The 27283-nt window shown below is 43.5% G+C and overlaps 1 protein-coding gene across 7 annotated transcripts in view; it reads right to left on the minus strand.

Moving 5' to 3' along the window:
- ARAP1 (ArfGAP with RhoGAP domain, ankyrin repeat and PH domain 1) overlaps positions 1-27283 on the minus strand; it is a 207682-nt gene that overhangs the window by 123420 nt on the left and 56979 nt on the right. For 2 of the 7 annotated variants that reach the window (XM_067466421.1, XM_067466422.1), the window contains exon 3: positions 16703-17490. In XM_067466421.1, coding sequence (XP_067322522.1) covers positions 16703-17352 — 650 coding nt within the window. In that variant the 5' untranslated portion in view covers positions 17353-17490. The other 5 variants (XM_067466427.1, XM_067466426.1, XM_067466423.1 and 2 more) reach the window with 5 other exon arrangements.

Consider the following 27283-nt stretch of genomic DNA (forward strand, 5'->3'; position numbering starts at 1 on the left):
GAAAAGCCTATCTTTTGCCAGTATGTATTGAGTCATAGTTTGTATCTCAATGAGTTTAAGGCAGTTTGAGTCAATCTGCACAACTGGGTTGTTGTAGGTTTTTTCGGGCTATATGGCCATGGTCTAGAGGCATTCTCTCCTGACGTTTCGCCTGCATCTATGGCAAGCATCCTCAGAGGTAGTCTGCAGAAGAACTAGACTGAAAGAAAGGGGATATTTATTTATCATGTCAGGAGCAAACCAAAGAGTTGTATTGCATTTTTTAACAAACAAACAAACAAACAAAATACAAAGTTTGCAAGCTTGGCAGTTGATTAAATGTCCTTTGACCAGAATCTGGCCACTTGGAGTGCCTCTGGTGTTGCCGCAAGAAGGTCCTCCCTTGTGCATGTGGCAGGGCTCAGGGTGCATTGCAGCACGTGGTCAGTGGTTTGCTCTTCTCCACACTCGCATGTCGTGGATTCCACTTTGTGGCCCCATTTCTGAAGGTTGGCTCTGCATCTCGTGGTGCCAGAGCGCAGTCTGTTCAGCGCCTTCCAAGTCACCCCGTCTTCTGTGTGCCCAGGGGGGAGTCTCTCATTGGGTATCAGCCATTGATTGAGGTTCTGGGTTTGAGCCTGCCACTTTTGGACTCTCGCTTGCTGAGGTGTTCCAGTGAGTGTCTCTGTAGATCTTAGAAAACTATGTCTTGATTTAAGTCGTTGACGTGCTGGCTGATACCCAAACAGGGGATGAGCTGGAGATGTCTCTGCCTTGGTCCTTTCACTATTGGCTGCTACTTCCCGGCGGATGTCAGGTGGTGCAATACCGGTTAAACAGTGTAATTTCTCCAGTGGTGTAGGGCGCAGGCACCCTGTGATCATGCAGCATGTCTCATTAAGAGCCACATCCACTGTTTTAACGTGGCAAGATGTGTTCCATACTGGGCATGCGTACTCAGCAGCAGAGTAGCATAGCGCAAGGGCAGATGTCTTCACTGTATCCGGTTGTGATCCCCAGGTTGCACCAATCAGCTTTCCTATGATATTGTTTCTAGAGCTCAATTTTTGCTTGATATGCAGGCCGTGCTTCTTGTAGGTCAGAGCACGGTCCAGAGTGACTCCCAGGTATTTGGGTGCGCTGCAATGCTCCAGTGGGATGCCTTCCCAGGTAATAATCCTCAGAGCTTGTGATGCTTGTCTGTTCTTAAGGTGAAAGGCACATGTCTGCATTTTAGATGGATTAGGGATCAGCTGGTATTCCCTGTAATAGGAAGTGAGAGCACCTAGAGCTTCAGAGAGCTTCTGTTCAACCATCTCAAAGCTCCCTGTTTGAGCGGTGATGGCACGATCATCAGCATAGATGAAACTCTCTGTCCCTTCTGGCAGTGGCTGGTCATTTGTGTAGATGTTGAACATGGATGGAGCAAGCACGCTCCCCTGAGGCAGGCCATTCTTCTGTTTCTGCCATCTGTTTCTCTGGCCCTGGAACTCAACAAAAAAGGTCCTGTTTTGTAACAGGCTTCCTATGAGGCGGGTAAGGTGGTAGTCCTTTGTGATACTATACGCAGACAGACTACGAGCAGAAGCACAACACCGTTGCTCAGATGATTCATTGGAACTTGTGCCACAAAGACCACAAAGACCATCTGCCTGCGACAAAGAACTGGTGGGATCACAAGCCTGAAAAAAGTTACAGATAATGAACATGTCAAACTCCTCTGGGACTTCCGGATTCAGACAGACAGAGTTTTGGAGCACAAGACTCCTGACCTCACGATCATGCCAAAAGAGAAAGTATGGATTGTCGATGTCGCAATCCCAGGTGACAGCATGATTGAAGAGAAACAACTGGAAAAGATGGCACGATATGAGGATTTAAAGATGGAAGTGCAAAGATTCCGGCACAAGCCAGTCAATGGGGTCCCAGTGGTGATGGGCACACTGGGTGCAGAGCCTAAAGACCTTGGCCTGCACTTAAAAACAATCGGCGCTGACAAGATTACCATCTTCCAGCTGCAGAAGGCCGCCTTACTGGGAACTGCATGCATTATTCACCGATATATCACACAGTCCTAGACACTTGAGAAGTGTCCGACGTGTGATCCAATTCAACAGCCAGCAGAGTGTCTGCTGTGGACTCATCTTGTGGTGTTTCAAATAATAATAATCTTTATTTATACCCCGCCACCATCTCCCCAAGAGGACGGGGCGGCCTACATGAGGCCAAGCCTGAACAATACAATACATCAATATAAACCAGTACAACAATAATATAAACCAGTGTTTCTCAACCTGGGGGGTCGGGACCCTGGGGGGGGGTCGTGAGGGGGGTGTCAGAGGGGTCGCCAAAGACCATCATAAAACACAGTATTTTCCTTTGGTCATGGAGGTTATGCATGGGAAGTTCGGGCCAACTCTATCATTGGTGGGGTTCAGAATGCTCTTTGATTGTAGGTGAACTATAAATCCCAGCAACTACAACTCCCAACTGTCAATGTCTATTTTCCCTAAACTCCACCAGTGTTCACATTTGGGCATATTGAGTATTCTTGCTAAGTTTGGTCCAGTTCCATCATTGTTTGAGTCCACTATTCTCTCTGGATGTAGGTGAACTACAACTCCAAAACTCAAGGTCAATGCCAATCAAACCCTTCATGGGAGTTCTGTGTGCCAAGTTTGGTTCAATTGTATCATTGGTGGAGTTCAGAATGCTCTTTCATTGTAGGTGAACTATAAATCCCAGCAACTACAACTCCCAACTGTCAATGTCTATTTTCCCCAAGTGCCACCAGTGTTCACATTTGGGCATATTGAGTATTCTTGCTAAGTTTGGTCCAGTTCCATCATTGTTTGAGTCCACTATTCTCTCTGGATGTAGATGAACTACAACTCCAAAACTCAAGGTCAATGCCAATCAAACCCTTCATGGGAGTTCTGTGTGCCAAGTTTGGTTCAATTGTATCATTGGTGGAGTTCAGAATGCTCTTTCATTGTAGGTGAACTATAAATCCCAGCAACTACAACTCCCAACTGTCAATGTCTATTTTCCCCAAGTGCCACCAGTGTTCACATTTGGGCATATTGAGTATTCTTGCTAAGTTTGGTCCAGTTCCATCATTGTTTGAGTCCCCAGTGCTCTCTGGATGTAGATGAACTACAACTCCAAAACTCAAGGTCAATGCCAATCAAACCCTTCATGGGAGTTCTGTGTGCCAAGTTTGGTTCAATTGTATCATTGGTGGAGTTCAGAATGCTCTTTTATTGTAGGTAAACTATAAATGAAAGCAACTTTTGTTGTTGTTGTTCATTCGTTCAGTCGTCTCCGACTCTTCGTGACCTCATGGACCAGCCCACGCCAGAGCTCCCTGTTGGCCATCACCACCCCCAGCTCCTTCAAGGTCAGTCCAGTCACTTCAACGATGCCATCCATCCATCTTGCCCTTGGTCGGCCCCTCTTCCTTTTTCCTTCCACTTTCCCCAGCATAATTGTCAACTACAACTCCCAAATGATATACTCAATCCCTCACCCAATCCCAGTAGTATTCAAATTTCGGTGTTTTGGTTATTTGTGCCAAATTTGGTCCAGTGGATGAAAATACATCCTGCATATCAGATATTTACATTACACTTCATAACAGTAGCAAAATTACAGTTATGAAGCAGCAACGAAAATAATGTTATGCTTGGGGGTCACCACAACATGAGGAACTGTATTGAGGAGTTGCGGCATTAGGAAGGTTGAGAAACACTGATATAAACCAAAGAATAAAAATACAATACGAAACCATTGTAAATACCGTATTGGCAATAAAAACACAAGTATCCAACACTATGGACAGGGCCTATTGTCATAGATTAAAAACTTTAAAACCCTGGGTGTGACAGCAATAAAATGAGTCTAAATAGAGGTTTTAGAGGGTGAGGTAGGGTTGATTGCCCCAACAGGTAGGGTAAAGGGCTTCAGAGGACATTTTGCAAAGAATTGGTTAGAACAGGGAATTATTGGTCTTTCAATCAGGGAAGGCACATTGGAACAACCAAGTTCTCAAGCTCCTCCTAAAGACTGCCAATGTGGGGGCTTGTCTAATATCCTTAGGGAGCGAATTCCAGAGTCGAGGGGCCACCACAGAAAAGGTCTTATATGCAAGTGCTGAGTGCATTCTACCAATACTGTGAAAAAAACCAGCTAAAGATAAACTATAGTAAAACCAAAATCATGGTCTTCTCAAAGAAGCGAGCCAGGCATAACTGGTACATAGGAAATAACTTAATTGAACAAGTTTTCAGTTTTAAATATCTAGGGGTTACCTTCCAAGCCTCAGGTTCCTGGGGATGCCACCTGTAAAGAGGAGCGTATATGCCACCAATTTGTAACGTCTTAGGAGAGAGGAGGGACGATTTATTATTTATTTCTCTTAATGGTGCCACCAATGTGTGATGTGAGGTATTATTGGGAGATATGGCACACTGGACACAGAATTAATGGAGGTGAGGCAGTCTTCAAACAAAAGAGAACAAGTTTATTGAGCACAAAGCGTGTGGTTGCACGTTGTAACTTTTCTTATAGAACTCAGAATAATGCTTGGTTAGTTGAATGTTACACTTTTTCAGGTTATACAGTATCTTCCTGAGGTGAAGCACTTATTACAGAACAAAGTTCCAATACAGGGATGTCTCCCTTATCTGATCCTCCCTTGATCAGATACTTAATAAGCTTATTCTTTAGCCTTTCTTTAGACTAACGGAATACTGGTTATGTTTCCCTTATCAGACTCTCTGGCTAAGAAACTTCCAGTAGCTTAATCTGGCTTTCCAAAGCCTCGAAACTTTGCTTCACAATTCACTCTTTTACAGCTATAACCTCCTAATCATTCCTCTACCAATTCCTCACCCTCCAATCTTAACTCCTGACTGCTCACTCCTCTAACCCTAAACCCTAACTCTGACTGTTCACTCCTCTGAACCTAAACTCTAACTCTGACTGAACTTAAACTGTTGTTTTTCAAACTCTCCCCTCTAAGCTCCTCCCACTTCTCTACAGCATCGTCTCCATGGTAACGCACTCCTCTCAGCTAGGCCGCTCCAGCATTAGTGCAACCAATCTAAACACGAATATAGTTAAAGTCATACAATTTATAATCAACTTCTTTACACCACCTAAAAATGGCAGTTCAAAATGCCCTATCCAGTAGTAAAGCAATAATTCGCTTTTTTTACACCAAAGGTGGCCAGTATATACCAACAGCAACAAAGGTCTTCCAAGCAAAGGTAACAGCCCAATTATTACACGCAATTCCGGTATGGATCACAGGCTTCACATCTAAAGTAGAACAAGTTCAATCAGGGTTTCTTAGAAAACTGTTTGCTGTCCCCAGTTGTGTTCTATCTGCTGTTTTAAGACTGGAATCAGGAACAGCCTCACTTGAATCACTGGCTTGGAGAAGGGCCCTAGGATACTGGATGGAGAGGGTGCACAAAGGGCCTGAAGCGGGATATACATATCTGATTCAAAAAGACCTCTTTAAATCCCACCGAATCAAAGCGCTATATCAGAAACTCGGGCAGATGGGCCTCTCAGAGAATATATTGAGCAGTTTTGAGCATAAAAAGAGAATGCAGATCTTAGCGGAACGGATCAGTGACATAGACAAACAGGACTCAATGTCTCTAGCGCGCTCCACATGCTCTCCATTGAGTTTAGGCCTAACATTTAATTCTTTGGGAGGTGCCAAATACTTAGAAAATTTAAACATCCCAAAATTTCGCCTTGCTTTCAGTTGGGCCAGATTCAATACCCTCAAATCAGCCATACTAGAGGGTAGATACAAAGGGACTGATTACGGACACAGAGTTTGCCCATGTGGGGAGGGTAAAATTGAAACTGTAATACATGTACTTTTTATGTGCACAATTTACAAGGATGATAGACTAAGGTGAATATCCCCTCTACTCACCAAGTGGCCGGGGAGATCCCTAAGTTGGTATTGCACTTATTTACTGTCTGATCTTGATAAAAGGGTAACGGAACAGGTGGCCAAATTTCTGTTTGCAGCGGCAAAAAGCCGCAAGTGCTTCATGAATAACCTGTAAAGGCTGAGGGTAACAAAGAGTACTCGGGAGACTTATTATTTATTTATTTATTTATCTATTTATTTCACTTACTTATACCCCGCCCTTCTCACCCCGGGGGGGACTCAGGGCGGCTTACAGAAGAGGCACGATTAGATGCCCAAATCAATTGACAAGCGATACAAATACAAAACAAAACAATTCAACAGTTACATTAAAACATAATACATAAAAATAATAAAACAATATCATGTTCAGAGTTCAGAGTCCATATATCCATTCCATTCCATTTGTCCTTGTCTATCGTTAGATTCTTAAGTTAGTTGTCGGACTGACCAAAGGCTTGCAATCAGTTCCTGTTTTAGATTATATAGACAGCCATTCATCCAATAGCGAATGGTGATACTTGTTTTTATTAATTATAAGCCAAATGTGATGTTATTAATTGTTTATTGTTGTATTTCATCATTCTACTTTCACTTGACTTAGCCGGTGGTTTGTTGACCGAAATAAAGGCTACTGACTGACTGATATAAATGCATATAAAACAAGGCTAGTAAAAAGCAATGTGAAGGCATTAAAATAGTAAGAGCGTTATTAGAATCATAGAATCATAGACTTAGAAGAGACCTGGTGGGCCATCCAATCCAACCCAATCTGCCAAGAAGCAGGAAAATTGCATTCAAAGCACCCCCAACAGATGGCCATCCAGCCTCTGCTTAAAACCATCCAAAGAAGGAGCCTTCACCACACTCCAGGGCAGAGAGTTCCACTGCTGAACGGCTCTCACAGGCAGGAAGTTCTTCCTCATGTTCAGGTGGAATCTCCTCTCTTGTAGTTTGAAGCCATTGTTCCATTGCGTCCTATGATTGCTCATATGTATCCATGGCCCTCATCATGTCTCCTCTCAGTCTTCTCTTCTTCAGGCTAAACATGCCCAGCTCTTGAAGCCACTCCTCATAGGGCTTGTTCTCCAGACCCTTGATCATTTTGGTCGTCCTCCTTAGAGTCAACAATTCCCTGCAATTGTGGTGCCCAGAATTAGACAAAGTGTGATGTGGTCTAACCAAGGCAGAATAGAGCATGGGGAACATGACTTCCCTGGATCTAGACACTAGACTCCTATTGATGCAGGCCAAAATCACATTGGCTTTTTTTTTTTTTTGCCATGGCATTAAAACTACTAGATGTCCAATTTTGTTCTAAGCAATTATTATGATTATAATTATTATTTTGTTTCTTCCACATTGCCTCTCTCCTAAAGATTAAAAAAATCTCCTTGAAATCACATTCATTCCAGTTTGGGGACCCCAGTTTTTGCTCCGTTCAACAATAGAGACCCATTTACAGAAAGTTTGCAGTTTGCATTCATACAAAAAATCAGGAAACCACTCCAAAATGTCACAAACACGAAACCCGGATGAAATTATGTTTTTTTCCCCCTAGCGGCAGTCAAATACAAGATTGCGCAAGGAAAGAAAAGGGAATTTGCAGCAAAATCCTTCCCAATCCGTTCACGCACAAAACTACGAGTTTCCAAAGTCCAAAACGTATTTGTTTCCTCCCGAAAGCAGCAGAGCCATTTCCCAAAGCCTTCTCTTCCAAATCAATTAGAGCAGTGGTTCTCAACCTTCCTAATGCCGCAACCCCTTTATATAGTTCCTCATGTTGTGATGACCCCCAACCCTAAAATTATTTTCGTTGCTACTTCATAACTGGAATTTTGCTACTGTTATGAATCATCATGTAAATATCTGATAGGCAGGATGTATTTTCATTCTCTGGACCTTGGGAGTTGTAGTTGCTGGGATTTATAGTTCACCTACAATCAAAGAACATTCTGAACTCCACCAGAGATGGAATTGACCCAAACTTGGCACACAGAATGCCCATGACCAGCAAAAAATAATGAAAGGGTTAGGTGAGCATTGGCCTTGAGTTTGGGAGTTGTAGTTCACCTATCTCCAGAAAGCACTGTGGACTCAAACAATGATAGATCTGGACTAAACTTGGCACGAATACTCAATATGCCCAAATGTGAACACTGTTGGGAGTTTGGGGGAAATAGACCTTGACATTTGGGAGTTGTAATTGCTGGGATTTATAGTTCACCTACAATCAGAGAGCATTCTGAACCCCACCAACGATAGAATTGGGCCAGACTTCCCACACAGAACTCCCACGACCAGCAGAAAATACTGTGTATCCTGATGGTCTTTGGCGACCCCTCCAACACCCCATCGTGACCCCCCCAGGGGTCCCGACCCCCAGGTTGAGAAACACTGAATTAGAGGGAAAAGCAGACAAAAGTCCTTTGTCCCACCCTGGTCATTCCACAGATATATAAACCCATTTTCCTACTTCCAACAGACCTCACAACCTCTGAGGATGCTTGCCATAGATGCAGGCGAAACGTCAGGAGAGAATGCCTCTAGAACATGGCCATGTAGCCTGGAAAACCTACAACAACCCAGAGGGGAAATCATTTAAAAGAAAGAAAGAAAATTACCAAGGAGAAAAAGAAGGAAATAAAGGACTCCTAAATGTAAAAAAGGTAGCTGGAATCCTATAGTTATTGCTGTTGTTGTTGTTGTTGTTGTTGTTGCTGTTGTTATCAAGCCACTTTCAAAAGCCATTACTTCCAAATCAATAAAGGAAATAATTTAAAAGAAAGCAAAAGGATTGTCCTAGAGAAGGAAAGAAAGACCACGAAAAACAAGAGTGGCTGCAATCCTATCATCATCATCATCATCATCATCACCTTTTCAAAGATACAATCCTATCATTATTGATTATGTATTGTCGAAGGCTTTCATGGCCGGAATTACAACAGCAAAACAACAGCGGGGAAACAAACAGGCACATAAAATCACTCTCAACAAAAGATTCCCCCCAGGCACTTCCAAGCCATTGAATGCAAATCAAGGTGATCAGCTGAAACATTCACACCTAGCTCCAACAGACAAGGGTTCTTTGTCCCACCCTGGTCATTCCACAGATATATAAACCCATTTTTCCTACTTCCAACGGACCTCACTACCTCTGAGGATGCTTGCCATAGATGCAGGCGAAACATCAGGAGAGAAATTGCCTCCAGAACATGGCCATATAGCCCGGAAAAACCTACAACAACCCATTATTGATTATATTATTATTATTATTATTATTATTATTATTATTATTATTATATTTACTTATATATCATTCCTTTTCTCTCTTGTTCAAGACCCATCAAATCCCACTTGCACCAATGGGATTGATTAAGGTATGTGCTCACCGTTGATTCAATGGGACTTGGCTAAACTTGTAACCGTTTGTTTACTTTCCCAAGTTGTGTTTTTGCAAAGGAATCCACATCCTTTCCCCCAAAACCTTCCTCTCCTTGACTTGCACGCATTTAAAGTAACCAAAATCTCCAATTTTTCCAACATTTTTACCTGGGAGGAAACAAAGTCACCATTTAGGTTCTTGTGGGTTTTTTCGGGCTATAGGGCCATGTTCTAGAGGCATTTCTCCTGACGTTTCTCCTGCATCTATGGCAAGCATCCTCAGAGGTGTGAGGTCTGTTGGAAGTAGGAAAAATGGGTTTATATATCTGTGGAATGGCTGGGGTGGGGCAAGGAGCTCTTCCCTGCTGCAGTTAGGTGTGAATGTTTAGCTGACCACCTTCATTAGCATTTGAAGGCCTGCCTGAGCCTGGGAAAATCTGTTGCTGGGAGGTGTTAATCTGTGCCTGGTTTTTTCCTCTCTGTTGTTTAGCTGTTATAATTTTAGAGTTTTTTAATACTGGTAGCCAGATTTTGTTCATTTTCATGGTCTCTTCCTTTCTGTTGAAATTAACAGATTAACACCTCCCAGCAACAGATTTCCCAGGCTCAGGCAGGCCTTCAAATGCTAATGAAGGTGATCAGCTAAACATTCACACCTAACTGCAGCAGGGAAGAGCTCCTTGCCCCACTCCAGCCATTCCACAGATATATAAACCCATTTTTCCTACTTCCAACAGATCTCACACCTCTGAGGATGCTTGCCATAGATGCAGGCGAAACGTCAGGAGAAATGCCTCTAGAACATGGCCCTATAGCCCGAAAAAACCCACAAGAACCTAGTGATTCCAGCCATGAAAGCCTTCGACAAAGTCACCATTTGTTTACTTTCCCAAGTTATTTTTGCAAAGGAATCCATATCCTTTCCCCCAAAACTTTCCTCTCCTTGACTTACACACACTTAAAGTAACCAAAATCTCCAATATTTCCAACATTTTTACCTGGGAGGAAACAAAGTCACCCTTTTCTGCAACAAAGTCAGAAGCAATCTCACTGCAAAGAAAGTGCCAGCAAGGCAGAACAAAGAGGGGGGGAAAAAGGAAAGCTCACCAAAGGAGAAGAAGACACACCTCTCGGGTTCAGGTTTCACCAACTCACTTTTGGAATTCCCTTTTTTTCTTTCTCTCTCTCCTTGCAAAGGAGAAACTGGCACAAAAGTGACGAACCCGGACCTTTGTGGAGTGTGCAACAAGGCAGTCCTCGCACGGCTGCAGTGCGCCGGTGCACTGGTTCTGCCCCTTGCACTAAAAAAGCACTTCCTGGCCCAGAGGGTTTGAGAAATGCAAGCTTGCCAGAGGAACAGAAGAGGAACAAAAGGCAGCCAAAAAAAGGAAAAGCAGATGCCCACAATCCATTGGGGCCTAACAGAACTTCCTCCTGGCACATGATGTCGGATTGGCACAGGGTGTGATAAGTGTTCCTATAAAGGAAGGGAGGAAGGAAAGAAGGAAGGAAGGAAGGAAGGAAGGAAGGAAGGAAGGAAGGAAGGAAGGAAGGAAGGAAGGAAGGACTAGATGAAGGGCTAGAAGGCATGATCATCAAGTTTGCAGACGGGACCAGATTGGGAGGGATAGCCAATACTCCAGAGGACAGGAGCAGGATTCAAAACGATCTTGACAGATTAGAGAGATGATGGGCCAAAACTCACAAAATGAAGTTCAACAGGGACAAATGCAAGATACTCCACTTTGGCAGGGAAAACGAAATGCAAAGATACAGAATGGGGGACAATACCTGGCTCGAGAGCAGTACGTGTGAAAAAGATATTGGAATCCTCGTGGACAACAAGTTAAACATGATTCAACAATGTGATGTGGCGGCAAAAAATGCCAAAGGGATTTTGGCCTGCATCAATAGGAGCATAGTGTCTGGATTCAGGGAAGTCCTGCTCCCCATGCTCTATTCTGCTTTGGTTAGACCACTTTAGCTGGAATATTGTGTCCAATTCTGGGCACCACAATCAAACAGAGATGTTCACAAGCTGGAATGTGTCCAGAGGAGGGCGACTCAAATGATCAAGGGTCTGGAGAACAAGCCCTATGAGGAGCGGTTTAGGGAACTGGGCATGTTTAGCCTGAAGAAGAGAAGGATGAGAGGAGATATGAGAGCCATGTATAAATATGTGAGAGGAAGCCACAGGGAGGAGGGAGCAAGCTTCCTTTCTGCTGCCCTGGAGACTAGGATGCGAAACAATGGCTTCAAACTACAAGAAAGGAGATGATGTGACTTGTAGTACTTTCAAATCCATCGGTTCCCACAGACCACTGTGGCCCCCAACAAAGACTGATAAAGACCAAACTTGGCACATCGAGCCCCCATGACCCACTCTACATCCTGCTGCAGTTTGGAGGAGGGTGGATCATGGATGATCTGACTTCCAGTACCTTCACTCACTTACTGAAACCACTGTGACCCTCATCAATGACTGATAAAGACCAAACTTGGCACATCGCGCCCCCATGACCCACTCTACATCCTGGTGCAGTTTGGAGGAGGATGGACCACAGATGATGGGACTTAAAGTACCTCCACTCACTTCCAGAGACCACTGCGACCCTCATCAATGACTAATCAAGACCAAACTTGGCACACAGAGCCCCCATGACCCACTCTACATCCTAGTGCAGTTTTGAGGAAGACAGACCATGGATGATGGGACTTATAGTACCTCCACTCACTTCCCAAGACTGCTACAACCCTCATCTAATGACCAATCAAGACCAAACTTGACACACAGAGCCCCCACGAGCTACTCTACGTCCTGGTGCTGTTTGGAGGAGGACAGACAATGGATGATGGGACTTCCATTACCTTCACTCACTTACTGAAACTACTACGACCCTCATCCAATGACTGATCAAGACCAAACTTGCCACACAGAGCCCCCATGACCCACTCTACATTCTGCTGCAGTTTGGAGGAGGGTGGATCATGGATGATGGGACTTCAAGTACCTTCACTCACTTACTGAAAACAATGCAACTGTCATCCAATGACCAATAAAGACCAAACTTGGCATACAGAACCACCATTACCCACTTTCTATAATAACCCAGGCATCACCGGGTCCCCAAACTAGTAAATAAATAAAAGAGAGATTCCATGAAAGAAGCGAAGGACAACACAACAACAACAACAACATTTTCTTTTCCAAGGCAAATATCTGCACTGGAATAATTCCAGCACTAGATGGCAGAATTGCACTAGAAATGTGCAGAATACAGAACATCCCCGAGTTACAAACATCCAACTTACAAATAACTCCTAGTTAAGAACAAGAATGAAACAACAGGAAGTGAGCGTGACCTTTCCCTAAAAGGGAAATCCACCCCTGGAAGAGTTATTATCATGGGGGGAAAGGGATCTCCAATGATGCTTGATCTCCAAACCTTGTTTCTAAAGCAAGCCAACTTTTCAAAAAATTGAATTCTCACAGGGAGGGAAGGTGATGGAAATCCTCTGAACAGCATAGCCCTGGCCCTTGAGTGCTCCAGCTGGAGGTCAGCTGTGACCAGCAGTGCTGCAGAATTCAAAGAGGCACTAATGGAGGGCTAAAGGGAGAAACGTGCCAAGAGGAAGAAGGTGCATCAAGCCAACCCTGACCAGGACTGCCTTCCACCTGGAAACCGATGTCCTCACTGAGGGAGATCATGTAGGTCAAGAATAGGGCTCCACAGTCACCTACGGACCCACCGCCAAGACACCACATCTGGAAGACAACCATCCTCGAGCTACTAGGGATCGCCTAAGTAAGTAAGTAAAGGAAGCAAAGGAAACCCCACAGCAGTGTTCGCTCTTCCATATGCAAACCAAAGCTTATACTATATATATATATATATATATATATATATATATATACACACATACATACACACACACACACACACACGTGGTATATATATAATACCATATATATATATATATATATATATATATGCGCACACACACACATACACGTGGTGTGTGTGTGTGTGTGTGTGTATGGTATTATATATATTTGTCTGGAGTTTGGCTTAAAACCCAATTTAAGAACAAACCTACAGAACCCCTCTTGTCTATACCTTAGGAACTTCCTGCTGACCCAAATATAAGCCAAGGCTCCTAATTTTACCACGAAAAAGTGGAAAAACGTATTGACTCGAATATAAGCATAGGGCCACCTGGTGGTGCAGCAGGTTAAACCACTGAGCTGCTGAACTTTCTGGCCAAACGGTTGGTGGTTCAAATCCGGGGAGCAGGGTGAGCTCCTGTTGTTAGGCCCAGCTTTGGCCAACCTAGCAATTCTCACTCAAGTATAAGCCAAGGGGGGCTTTCTCAGCATAAACAATGCGCTGAAAAACTAGGCTAATACTTAAGTATATACAGTACATATGTTTTATAGAAATACATTTTAATATGTGTCTTTTATATTATATTAAATGTCCCTGACCCTGTTTCAAAGTCAACTTATGAACACATCTATAGAACCTGTCTTGTTTGTAACTTGGGAACTGCCTTTGTATGCATATAATAATAATAATAATAATAATAATAATAATAATACTTTATTTATACCCCTCTACCATCTCCCCAGGGGACTCGGTGCGGCTTACATGAGGCCGAGCCCATAGAACAACAATAATAAAAGCAATAACAAAACATCAATACAAAACAACCAAAATAAATCTCATAAACAAAAAATAAACAATAAACAGTAACAATAAACAACAAGCATTTAAAAACCTATGGCTGGGTCAAATGTGATAATTAAAAATGTATGATATATACACACATGTGTGAGTATATGTGTGTGTGTGTGCCTGTGTATGTGTGTGTGTGTGCGTAGATAGATAGATAGATAGATAGATAGATGGCTTGAGTGACACTTTGAAAATGTCCCTGTTCTGACTTACATACAAACTCAACTTAAGAAGACACCTACAAAACTTTGCAATTTGGAGGCTGCCTTTGTGTGGACAACTGCAATCGGATAAAGATTCTGGAAATTAGATACGGACGATTTATGTTTTATTGATTTTATTGTTTATGGAATTTTAAGGATGTTTATATGCTTTTAATTGTTTATATTATTGTAGCATCAAATTGTGCCGGTTTTGCAAACCGCCCTGAGTTGCCCTTGGGCTGAGAAGGGCAGTATAGAAATATTGTAAATAAATAAATAAATAAATGTATGCGTGTGTGTGTGTGTGTGTGTGTGTGTGTGTGTGTGTGTATGGAGCCCCTAGTGGCGCAGTGGGTTAAACCGCTGAGTTGCTGAACTTACTGACCAAAAGGTCACAGGTTCAAATCCAGGAAGCAGGGTGAGCTCCTGCTCTTAGGCCCAGCTTCTGCCAATCTATCAGTTCGAAAACATGCAAATGTGAGTAGATCATTAGGTACTAATTCTGCGGGAACGTAACGCCGCTCCATGCAGTCATACTGGCCACATTACCTTGAAGGTGTCTATGGACAACGCCGGCTCTTTGGCTTAGAAATGGAGGTGAGCACCAACCCCAGAGTCGGACACGACTGCACTTAATGTCAGGGAAAACCTTTACCTTTACCTTTACCTTTACCTTTACCTTTACCTTTACCTAGATAGATAGATAGATAGATAGATAGATAGATAGATATGGACCTTTACCTTTACCTTTACCTACATAGATAGATAGATAGATAGATAGGGACCTTTACCTTTACCTTTACCTACATAGATAGATAGATAGATAGATAGATAGATAGATAGAGACCTTTACCTTTACCTTTACCTTTACCTACATAGATAGATAGATAGATAGATAGATAGATAGGGACCTTTACCTTTACCTTTACCTACATAGATAGATAGATAGATAGAGACCTTTACCTTTACCTTTACCTACATAGATAGATAGATAGATAGATAGATAGATAGGGACCTTTACCTTTACCTTTACCTACATAGATAGATAGATAGATAGATAGATAGATAGATAGAGACCTTTGCCTTTACCTTTACCTTTACCTACATAGATAGATAGATAGATAGAGACCTTTACCTTTACCTAGATAGATAGATAGATAGATAGATAGATAGATAGATAGAGACCTTTACCTTTACCTTGAGAGATAGATAGATAGATAGATATGGACCTTTACCTTTACCGTTACCTTTACCTACATAGATAGATAGATAGATAGATAGATAGAGATGGACCTTTACCTTTACCTTTACCTTGAGAGATAGATAGATAGATAGATATGGACCTTTACCTTTACCGTTACCTTTACCTACATAGATAGATAGATAGATAGATAGATAGAGATGGACCTTTACCTTTACCTTTACCTTGAGAGATAGATAGATAGATAGATAGATAGATAGATAGATAGATATGGACCTTTACCTTTACCTTTACCTTTACCTACATAGATAGATAGATAGATAGATAGATAGATATGGACCTTTACCTTTACCTTTACCTTTACCTACATAGATAGATAGATAGATAGATAGATAGATAGAGATGGACCTTTACCTTTACCTTTACCTTGAGAGATAGATAGATAGATAGATAGATAGATAGATATGGACCTTTACCTTTACCTTTACCTTTACCTACATAGATAGATAGATAGATAGATAGATAGAGACCTTTACCTTTACCTTTACCTTTACCTACATAGATAGATAGATAGATAGATAGATAGATAGATAGATAGATATGGACCTTTACCTTTACCTTTACCTTTACCTACATAGATAGATAGATAGATAGATAGAGACCTTTACCTTTACCTTTACCTACATAGATAGATAGATAGATAGATAGATAGATAGAGACCTTTACCTTTACCTTTACCTTTACCTAGATAGATAGATAGATAGATAGATAGATAGAGACCTTTACCTTTACCTTTACCTTTACCTACATAGATAGATAGATAGATAGATAGATAGATAGATATGGACCTTTACCTTTACCTTTACCTTTACCTACATAGATAGATAGATAGATAGATAGAGACCTTTACCTTTACCTTTACCTTTACCTACATAGATAGATAGATAGATAGATAGATAGGGACCTTTACCTTTACCTTTACCTACATAGATAGATAGATAGATAGATAGATAGAGACCTTTGCCTTTACCTTTACCTTTACCTACATAGCTAGATAGATAGATAGATAGATAGATGGATGGATATGGCTGGAGTGACACTTTAGAAAATGTCCCAGTTCTGACTTACATTCAAACCCAACTTAAGAACAAACCTATGGAACCTGCCTTGTCCGCAGCTTGGCAACTGCCTGGACACAGGCCTGATAGGGCTTCACCCGCCAAGAAGAAGTGGTCACACTTACCCACCGGCTGCCTTCTGCTGCCCGGCTCTTGGGGGCAGTGTTGGGGGCCTACTGGGTAGAGGAGGGGCCTTTCCCTCCAAGTGGTGCCTCTTGGCTGGCAAAGGTGGTAAGACGATAGCTTTGCCCGCTGGGTCCGGAAACACAGTGACCACAGGGGTGACCGTTCCTGTATCCAGTGGAGTGGCCAAAGGGGCCGAGAAGTCCATCAGAGCCCCCGACTCGAAGGACGGCACGGAAGGAGGGGATTCGGAGAGGGCCGGGGGGGAGGAGAACTTGACCGGCGGATGGCAGGTGGTCCTCGGAGGGATCGGAGGGGGGTCCGGGCAGGAAGGAGAGGTCGCCTTGGATGACCTGGGCGCAGGGACGCAAGAGCCGCGGAAGATGTTGCGCTTCATGGGCACGGGCCTCCTGGGGGGCAGCTGGGGTCCTTCCAAGGAGGGCAGCGACTCCGCAAAGGCCTTGAGGAGGCCGGAGAGGATGCGCTTGCGGTGCCCGGGCAGCAAAATCCCCAACTGAGTCAAATCCTCATCCGTCAGGCGCTGGCAATCCGAAACGCATCGCAAGTCGCTCCTCTCGAAGTTGTCCACATACTGCTCCAAATGGAGGGCTCGGAGCCACTCCGCCATGGGCAAGGAGGACCCAGCCGCCATGGCCGGCCGGCGGTCAAGAGGTCACTCCATCATCGGCGTCGGCACCTTTTCTCCAAGGATCCAAAACGAGACTGCAAACCTCCCCGGTGTGTTACTCGGCGCCGCTTCTCAGATGGCAAACAATCCTTGGAGGAGCAGCTGGCAATGCAAAAAAACACAAGGGCAAAAAATTATTTCAGCAATTAAAGTGCAAGGCAACGATATTCATAAAGGAGGCATTCACCATTTGGAACGATTGGAGAAGAGCATCGGGAAATTACAATCAAAAGTATTTTATTTCTGTATTATTACTGTCAATAACCAGCACCAAAAAAAAGAAGAAATATCAAAATGGGAACATGGCGTGCATTTAGGTATTAGGAAACATTGTCAAAGCAGAGTTAAAAGCCAGTACTGGATATGACAGACTTTGTATTTCTAGGTGCGAAGATGACTGCAGATGCAGACTGTGGCCAGGAAATCAGGAGACGCTTCTTTCTTGGGAGGAGAGCAATGTCCAGTCTCGATAAAATAATCAAGAGTAGAGACATCAGACTGGCAACCAAGATCCATTGCCTAGTCAAAGCCATGGTCTTCCCTGTAGTCACCTACGGATGTGAGAGCTGGACCTTAGCAAAGGCTGAGCCAAGGAAGAGAGATGCTTTTGAGCTGTGGTGTTGGAGGAAAGTGCTGAGAGTGCCTTGGACTGCGAGAAGATCCAACCAGTCCATCCTCCAGGAAAGAAAGCCCGACTAAAGCTCATTGGAGGGAAGGAGACTAGAGACAAAGTGGAAGTCCTTTGGCCACATCATGAGGAGACACAAAAGCCTAGAGAAGGGAATGATGCTGGGGAAAGTGGAAGGCAAAAGGAAGAGGGGCCGACCAAGGGCAAGATGGATGGATGGCATCCTTGAAGTGACTGGACTGACCTTGAAAGAGCTGGGGGTGGTGACGGCCGACAGGGAGCTCTGGCGTGGGCTGGTCCATGAGGTCACGAAGAGTCGGAGACGACTGAACGAATGAACAACAACAACTGGATATGATAGAGAAAAGTATCAAACATGTATATACTTAAAAGACAGAAGTAAACACTAAAATAAGTATTAAAGCTATCTAAGACTGCAACAGCATCTTGAACCAACAAGGTATTTCTGCTGCAGAAAAGCTGGTGACTTTGGCAGTATTTTTTTTTTTGGGGGGGGGGGGGACTAAAGTAGCTATTCATTTATTTATTTTTGTTTATTTGTCGTGTCAGGACAACCAGTCAATTGTATTACATTTCTAACAGAACAAAACAAACAAACAGAGAGACAAAATACAAAATTTGCAAGCTTGGTATACTATTAAATGTCCTTTGAGCAGTATCTGGTCACTTGGAGTGCTTCTGGTGTTGCCGCAAGAAGGTCCTCCATTGTGCATGTGGCAGGGCTCAGGCTGCATTGCAGCAGGTGGTCAGTGGTTTGCTCTTCTCCACACTCGCATGTCGTGGACTCCACTTTGTGGCCCCATTTCTTGAGGTTGGCTCTGCATCTCGTGGTGCCAGAGCGCAGTCTGTTCAGCGCTTTCCAAGTCGCCCAGTCTTCTGTGTGCCCAGGGGGGAGTCCCTCATTTGGTATCAGCCATTGGTTGAGGTTCTGGGTTTGAGCCTGCCACTTTTGGACTCTCACTTGCTGAGGTGTTCCAGCAAGTGTCTCTGTAGATCTTAGAAAACTATTTCTTGATTTAAGTTGTTGACTTGATGGCTGATACCGAAACAAGGGATGAGCTGGAGATGTCTCTGCCTTGGTCCTTTCACTATTGGCTGCTACTTCCCAGCGGATGTCAGGTGGTGCAATACTGGCTAGACAGTGTAATTTCTCCAGTAGTGTAGGGCGCAGACACCCCGTGATAATGTGGCATGTCTCATTCAGAGCCACATCCACTGTTTTAACATGGTGAGATGTGTTCCACACTGGGCATGCATACTCTGCAGCAGAGTAGCACAGCGCAAGGGCAGATGTCTTCACTGTATCTGGTTGTGATCCCCAGGTTGTGCCAGTCAGCTTTCGTATGATATTGTTTCTAGCACCCACTTTTTGCTTGATGTTCAGGCAGTGCTTCTTGTAGGTAAGAGAACGGTCCAGAGTGACTCCCAGGTACTTGGGTGCACTGCAATGCTCCAGTGGGATTCCTTCCTTCCCAGGTAATAATCCTCAGAGCTCGAGATGCTTGTCTGTTCTTGAGATGAAAGGCACATGTCTGTGTTTTGGATGGGTTGGGGATCAGCTGGTTTTCCCTGTAATAGGCAGTAAGAGTCTGTAATAGGTAGTAAGAGTTATCTCTACGCAGATGATGTCCAGATCTGTCACTCCTTCTCACCTGTCACCAAGGAGGCTGTCAAGACCTTGAATCGGTGTCTGGCTGCTGTGTCGGACTGGATGAGAGCTAACAAATTGAAACTGAATCCAGACAAGACAGAGGTCCTACTGGTCAGTCGTAAGGCCGAACAGGGTATAGGGTTACAGCCTGTGCTGGATGGAGTCACACTCCCCCTGAAGACGCAGGTTCGCAGCTCTTGTCACATTCCGAATAGACTACTGCAACGTGCTCTATGTGGGGTTGCCCTTGAAGACTGTTCGGAAACTTCAACTAGTCCAGCGAGCGGCAGCCAGATTGCTCACCGGAGCGACATACAGGGAGCATACCACCCCTCTGCTGTGTCAGTTCCACTGGCTGCTGATTCAGTTCCGAGCACAATTCAAGGTGCTGGTTTTGACCTACAAAACCCTGTACGGTTCTGGTCCAGTGTATCTGTCCGAACGTATCTCCCTCTACGTCCCACCCCGGACACTGAGATCTTCTGGGGAGGCCCTGCTCTCGACACCACCACTCTCACAAGTGAGGCTGGTGGGGACGAGGAGCAGGGCTTTCTCAGTGGTGGCCCCTCACCTGTGGAACTCACTCCCGGGGGAAATCAGGGCAGCACCATCCCTCCTCGCCTTCAGGAGGAGGGTGAAGACGTGGTTATGGGACCAGGCCTTTGAGCACTCTGGCAATTAAATCAGACAATCAGGCGCGTAAGACCAGCAGGATTGATGAAGTGGAACGTAAAACTAGATCTATGAGTTAGCGAACGCTGACCATGTAAGAGGAGAAATTGGGTTTGTATTGGTTTTTATTGATTTTATTGATTTTATGGTAATAATGCATGAATTGTTGTTAACTGTGATCTGATGTAATTTTGTGTATTTTGTGTATGATTGTTTTATGATGCAGGCATCGAATGGTGCCTTTGCTTTTGTAAGCCGCCCTGAGTCCCCTTCGGGGTGAGAAGGGCGGGGTAAAAGAACCCCAAATAAATAAATAAATAAATAAATAAGAGCACCTAGAGCTTCAGAGAGCTTCTGTTCAACCATCTCAAAGCTCCCTGCTTGAGCGGTGATGGCACGATCATCAGCATAGATGAAGCTCTCTGTCCCTTCTGGCAGGGGCTGGTCATTTGTGTAGATGTTGAACATGGATGGAGTGAGCACGCTCCCCTGAGGCAGGCCGTTCTTCTGTTTCCGCCATCTGCTTCTCTGGCCCTGGAATTCAACAAAAAGGCTCCTGTTTTGTAGCAGGTTTCCTATGAGGCGGGTGAGGTGGTCGTCCTTTGTGATACTATACATTTTTCTCAGGAGAAGGCGGTGGTTCACAGTCTCATAGGCTGCTGAGAGGTCTATGAAGACAGCTCCTGTGATCTGCTGCCTTTCAAAGCCATCTTCTCTGTGCTGAGTCAGGTTCAGCACTTGCGATGTGCAGCTTTTGCCTTTCCTGAAGCCAGCTTGCTGTGGGATCAGACAGGGGTCTATTTTTTCCGTAATTCTATGCAAAGTGAGGTGAAAAATTACAGTTATGAAGTAGCAATGGAAATAATGTTATGGTTGGGGGTCTCCACAACATGAGGAACTGTATTAAGGGGTCGCGGCATTAGGAAGGTTGAGAGCCACTGATCTATAAGGTCTTTATCTTTCTCTACCCAAGAGTGCTAGTGCCTTGACTAACTACAACTCCTACAATTCCATAGCACTGAACAATGTCAGTTAAAGTGATACCAAACTGCATTAGTTCAACAGTGTAGATGCACCTCTTTCTCCCCAGCATGGCTTCCGCCTCCATCCATATCTATCCCACTCACTTTACCTTCACAACAATCCTGCAGAGCAGGACAAGGCTGGAAAGGTGACCACAAAGCAAGAGATCCGAACCCAGGTCTTCCCAAGCCAGGAATATTAGAGACGCCAAGCAGAGACCCAGTTTGCCAAAAAGGATCTGACTTCTTCACTCAATCAAACCACAATGCCAGTTGGAAACCGAGGCCAGAAGGAGACACTTCCTTCCTCCCTCCTTCGCCTGAACCGGGTCACGTTTTTTTTTTTGGGGGGGGGGGGCATCTTGCCAAAGCCCAATTACAATTTTGCAATGTACAATTACAAAACAAAACACCCGTCGGGTTGCTGTGAGCCTTTTGGGCTGTATGGCCAATATGTTCCAGCAGCATTCTCTTCTGACATTTCACCTACATCTGTGGCTAATGGCACCCTCAGAGGTCTGTTGGAAATGAAGCAAGTGGAGTATGTATTGCTGATGGCTTTCATGGCTGGAATCACTGGGTCCTCGTAGGTTGTGAGGTCACAACCACTGAGGATGCTTGCCATAGATGCAGGTGAAACATCAGGAGAGAATGCTTCTAGAATATGGCCATATAGACCGAAAAACCTACAAGGACCTAAGTGGACTATGTATCCATATACCTGTGAAATAATGTCCAGGGTGGAAGGAAGAACCCTTGTCTTGTCGAAGGCTTTCATGGCCGGAATCACTGGGTTGTTATAGGTTTTTTCGGGCTATATGGCCATGTTCTAAAGGCATTTTCTCCTGACGTTTTGCCTGTATCTATGGCAAGCATCCTCAGAGGTAGTGAGGTCTGTTGGAACTAGGAAAATATGTTTATATATATGTGGAATGACCAGGGTGGGGCAAAGGACTCTTGTCTGCTGGTGTGAATGTTTGAACTGACCACCTTGATTAGCATATAATGGCCTGACAGTGCCTGGAGCAATCCTTTGTTGAGAGGTGATTAGATGTCCTTGTTTGTTTCCTCTCTGAAACAAAGAAGGAGCCTCCACCACACTCCATGGCAGAGAGTTCCACTGCTAAACGTCTCTCACTGTCAGGAACAACAGCACAACAATAGTTGTGTGCATCAAAACTTTTCCTCTAGAGAACCATATTTTATATTATTATTATTACTTTAACATTATTATTATTATAATTATTAATCCCCCAACACACTAAACGCATGAAGACATCATGACCACATCAGAACTTTTCTTCTAGATTATTACCATATTTATTATTATTATTATTACTTAAACATTACTATTATTATTATTATTATTATTAATCTCCCAACATAGTAAACATATGAAGACATTTTGACCGAATGAGAACTTTTCCTCTAGATGATATTTTTATTATTATTATTATTATTATTATTTTAACATTATTATTATTATTATTATTATTATTATTATTATTATTATAGTAAACGTATGAAGACATCTTGACGGCATCAGAACTTTTCCTCTAGCTGATTACCATATTTTATATTATTATTATTATTACTTTAACATTATTATTATTATTATTATTATTATTAATCCCCCAACGTAGTAAACGTACGAAGGCATCATGACCACATCAGAACTTTTCCTCTAGATTATTTTTTGCTGAACGCAGGGCAAAAAATAGCAGAAACGCTGCTAATTTAAGCCTCCGAGGAACATTCACACACCGACGCAAGTCACGCTCTCCTTTCTTGGCAGGAACAGGATTCTTTCCCAAGACTTGAACCGACTTCACCGGACGTGAAAAAGCACAAACAAGCGGCCCAGTCTCCTTTCCAAAACACATTCCTTTCGCTTCCTTCTGAGAAGTGACCACAGTGAGGCATGAATGCAGTCTGGCCCCTCTTGAAACTGCTGAGACTCAAGACTAAATAATTCCAAAATATATTTTTTTAAATGAAAAATATCATAATGGCATTTTGGAATGCAAGACTCCCTGAAATTGCAGCAGCTTAATTACAGACTTGGAAGTTCACGCAAGTCCTTGTCAACAAGTGAAAACATGCTTAGAAAGCAACAATATTTTGGTGTGGATGGACAGATGGGCAGGTTGGGCATCCCTTATTTGGAATACCCCAAAATCCCCAAATTTTCCCAGAGACGCCTTTGTTTTACGACAGTTCAACATACACAAACTTTGTCTCATGCACAAAATGATTTAAAAATACTATATATACTATTACCTTCAGGCTATGTGTAAGATACATTTCTGCTCCCTTGGCAGCCCCTTCTCCACCAAAGTCAATATCGACATCGAAATACAACAACATCTGTTATAGAACTCCAGTATGCCGATGACAATGTCATCTGTGCGCATTCAGAAGAAGATCTACAAGCCACTCTAAACACCTTCGCAGAAGCATACGAGAAGCTCAGCCTGTCATTAAACATCGAGAAAACAAAAGTGCGCCAAAACCAAGGTTACAACAACATCTGTTATAGAACTCCAATATGCTGATGACAATGTCATCTGTGCACATTCAGAAGAAAATCTACAAGCCACTCTAAACACCTTCACAGAAGTGTATGAGAAGCTCAGCCTGTCATTGAACATCGAGAAAACCAAAGTGCTCTTCCAGCAGTCACCAGCCAATATCTTTCCAATGCCAGAGATACAGCTTAATGGTGTAACATTAGACAATGTGGACCATTTCCGCTCCCTTGGCAGCCACCTCTCCATCAAAGTCAACATCGACACCGAAATACAACACCACCTGAGCTCTGCATTTTTCCAAATGAAGCAGAAAGTGTTTGAGGACCGGGACATCCGTAGGGATACCAATGTACTTGTTTATAAAGCTATTGTCCTCCCAACCCTGCTATACGCCTGCGAAACGTGGACTGTCTACAGACGTCAACACTGACACCGAAATACAACACCGCCTGAGCGCTGCAAGTTCAGCATTTTCCTGAATGAAGCAGAGAGTGTTTGAGGACCGGGACATCCGTAGGGAGACCAAGGTGCTTGTTTATAAAGCTATTGTCCTCCCAACCCTGCTATACGCCTGCGAAACGTGGACTGCCTACAGACATCACATGCCACTCCTGGAACAATTCCATCAGTGCTGCCTCCGGAAAATCCTGCAAATCTCTTGGGAAGACAAGCGGACAAATGTCAGCGTGCTAGAAGAAGCAAAGACTACCAGCACTGAAGTGATGGTCCTCCGCCATCAACTCTGCTTGGCCAGCCACGTTGTCCGTATGCCCGACCACCGTCTCCCAAAGCAGTTGCTCTACTCCGAACTCAAGAACAGAAAATGAAATGTTGGTGGGCAGGAAAAGATATTTAAAGATAGGCTCAAAGCCAACCTTAAAAACTCTGGCATAGACACTGAGAACTGGGAAGCCCTTGAGCGCTCCAGCTGGAAGTCAGCTGCGACCAGCAGTGCTGCAGAATTTGAAGAGGCATGAATGGAGGGTGAAAGAGAGAAACATGCCAAGAGGAAGGCGCATCGAGCCAATCCCGACCGGGACCACCTTCCACCTGGAAACCAATGCCCTCACTGCGGGAGAAGATGCAGGTCAAGAATAGGGCTCCACAGTCACCTATGGACCCACCCTGGAAGACTATCCTACTCTGACAACAAGGGATTGCCTAAGTAAGTAAGTAAGTATAAGATAGGCTTTGTGAAACTTACAATGAATTTTATGTATTGTCGAAGGCTTTCATGACCGGAATCACTGGGTTGTTGTAGGTTTTTTGGGCTGTATGGCCAACCTCACAACCTCTGAGGATGCTTGCCACAGATGCAGGCGAAACGTCAGAAGAGAATGCTTCTAGAACATGGCCATACAGACCGAAAAACCTACAACAACCCAATAAATTTTATTTTCAGACTTGGGTCCTATCACCAAGGTGAAGTATATGCAAGTATTCTAAAATCCATAGTAATAATAATAGTAATAGCAGTAATAATAATAATAATGCTTTTAGAAGAAATAATAATAATAATAATAATAATAATAATAATGCTTTTAGAAGAAGGAGAAGTCATTATTATGGTTATTATTATAGATTTTGGAGAAAGGCAGGATAGAAATCAAGTTAATAATAATATTTAATTATTGTTTTTAATGTTGCAAGCTGCAATGCAATGAGCAATAATGATAATGATAATGATAATGATAATAATAATAATAATAATAATAAGTTATGAATCATAATATAAATATCTGATATGTAGGATGTATTTTCATTCACTGGACCAAATTGGGCACAAATTCCCGATACGGCCAAATTTGAATACTGGTTGGGTTGGGGCAGGGACTGATTTTGTCATTTGGGATTTATAGTTCACCTACAATCAAAGAGCATTCTGAACTCCACCAATGATGCATGGGAGTCCAATCTTGGCACACAGGTCTCCCATGACCAACAGAAAACACTGGAAAGGTTTCATGGGCACTGACCTTGACATTTGGGAAGTGTAGTTGCTGGGATTTATAGTTCACCTACAATCAAAGAGCATTCCGAATTCCACCAACAATGAAATTGAATTGAACTTGACCTACTAACCCAAGGAGTGACCATCACTCAAAAAATTGATTTGGTCATTTGGTAATGCTGGAGTTGCTGGGATTTATAGTTCACCTACAATCAAAGAGCATTCTGAACTCCACCAACAATGGAATTGAACCAATCTTGGCACACAGGACTCCCATGACAAACAGAAAACATTAGAAGGGTTTGTTGGCATTGACCTTGAGTTTGGGAGTTGTCGTTCACCTACATCCAGAGAGCACTGTGGACTCAAAACAATGATGGATCTGGACCAAACTTGGCAGAAATATCCCATATGCCCAAATATGGACACAGATGGAGTTTGGGGGAAATAGACCTTGACATTTGGGAGTTGTGGTTGTTGGGATTTATAGTTCACCTACAATCAAAGAGCATTCTGAACTCCACCAATGATGGAACTGAACCAAACGTGGCACGCAGGACTTCCATGACCAACTGAAAACACTAGAAGGGTTTGGTGGGCATTGATCTTGAGTTTGGGACTTGTAGTTCACCTACATCGAGAGAGCACTGTGGACCCAAACAATGATGGATCTGGACCAAACTTGGCACGGATATTCCATATGCCCAAATATGAACACAGATGGAGTTTGGGGGAAATAGACCTTGACATTTGGGAGTTGTCGTTACTGGGATTTATAGTTCACCTACAATCAAAGAGCATTATGAACCCCACACAGAACCCCCATGACCAACAGAAAATACTTAAGGCCATCCAGTCCAACTCCCTTCACCTGGGCAAGAAAACAGCATCAAAGCCCTCCTGACAAAGAGCCATCCATCCATAGATATAGATAGATATATATGATTCACACACAGAGAGATATAGTATCATAGATTTGAAAGGGACCCCAAAGAAGGACAATGATATCTTGCATGTTCCAAGGTGGGCAAACCAGACACTCTCCACATCAACACTGACAAAGAAACAGCAAGAAGTACTGTTTACCCACAAGCATCAAGAAATTACATACTTTCTCATTACTTTATTTTCCTGATCACCAGACTGGGCCACAGCAACGCCTGGCAGGGGACGGCTAGTACATAACATAAACGTGGAAGATGTCTCCGGCATTTTGGAGAGATTCATCATAAATGTCTGCGTTTTCAGCTGAAGCATCAAGAATACCAACCGAAGGGGAATTGCTCACATCTTTCACTTCCAGTTTACCAATTCGGACATAACGTCACACCACCAGTTATGGGCCCCACGCTTTCATGCATGGCTCACGGTCACACTAGTGGCACATGTTGCGATTGTGAAATGGGACAGATGTCATTT

This window comes from Anolis sagrei, chromosome 3 (genome assembly GCF_037176765.1).
Source record: "Anolis sagrei isolate rAnoSag1 chromosome 3, rAnoSag1.mat, whole genome shotgun sequence".
In the NCBI taxonomy this organism is placed as follows: domain Eukaryota; kingdom Metazoa; phylum Chordata; class Lepidosauria; order Squamata; family Dactyloidae; genus Anolis; species Anolis sagrei.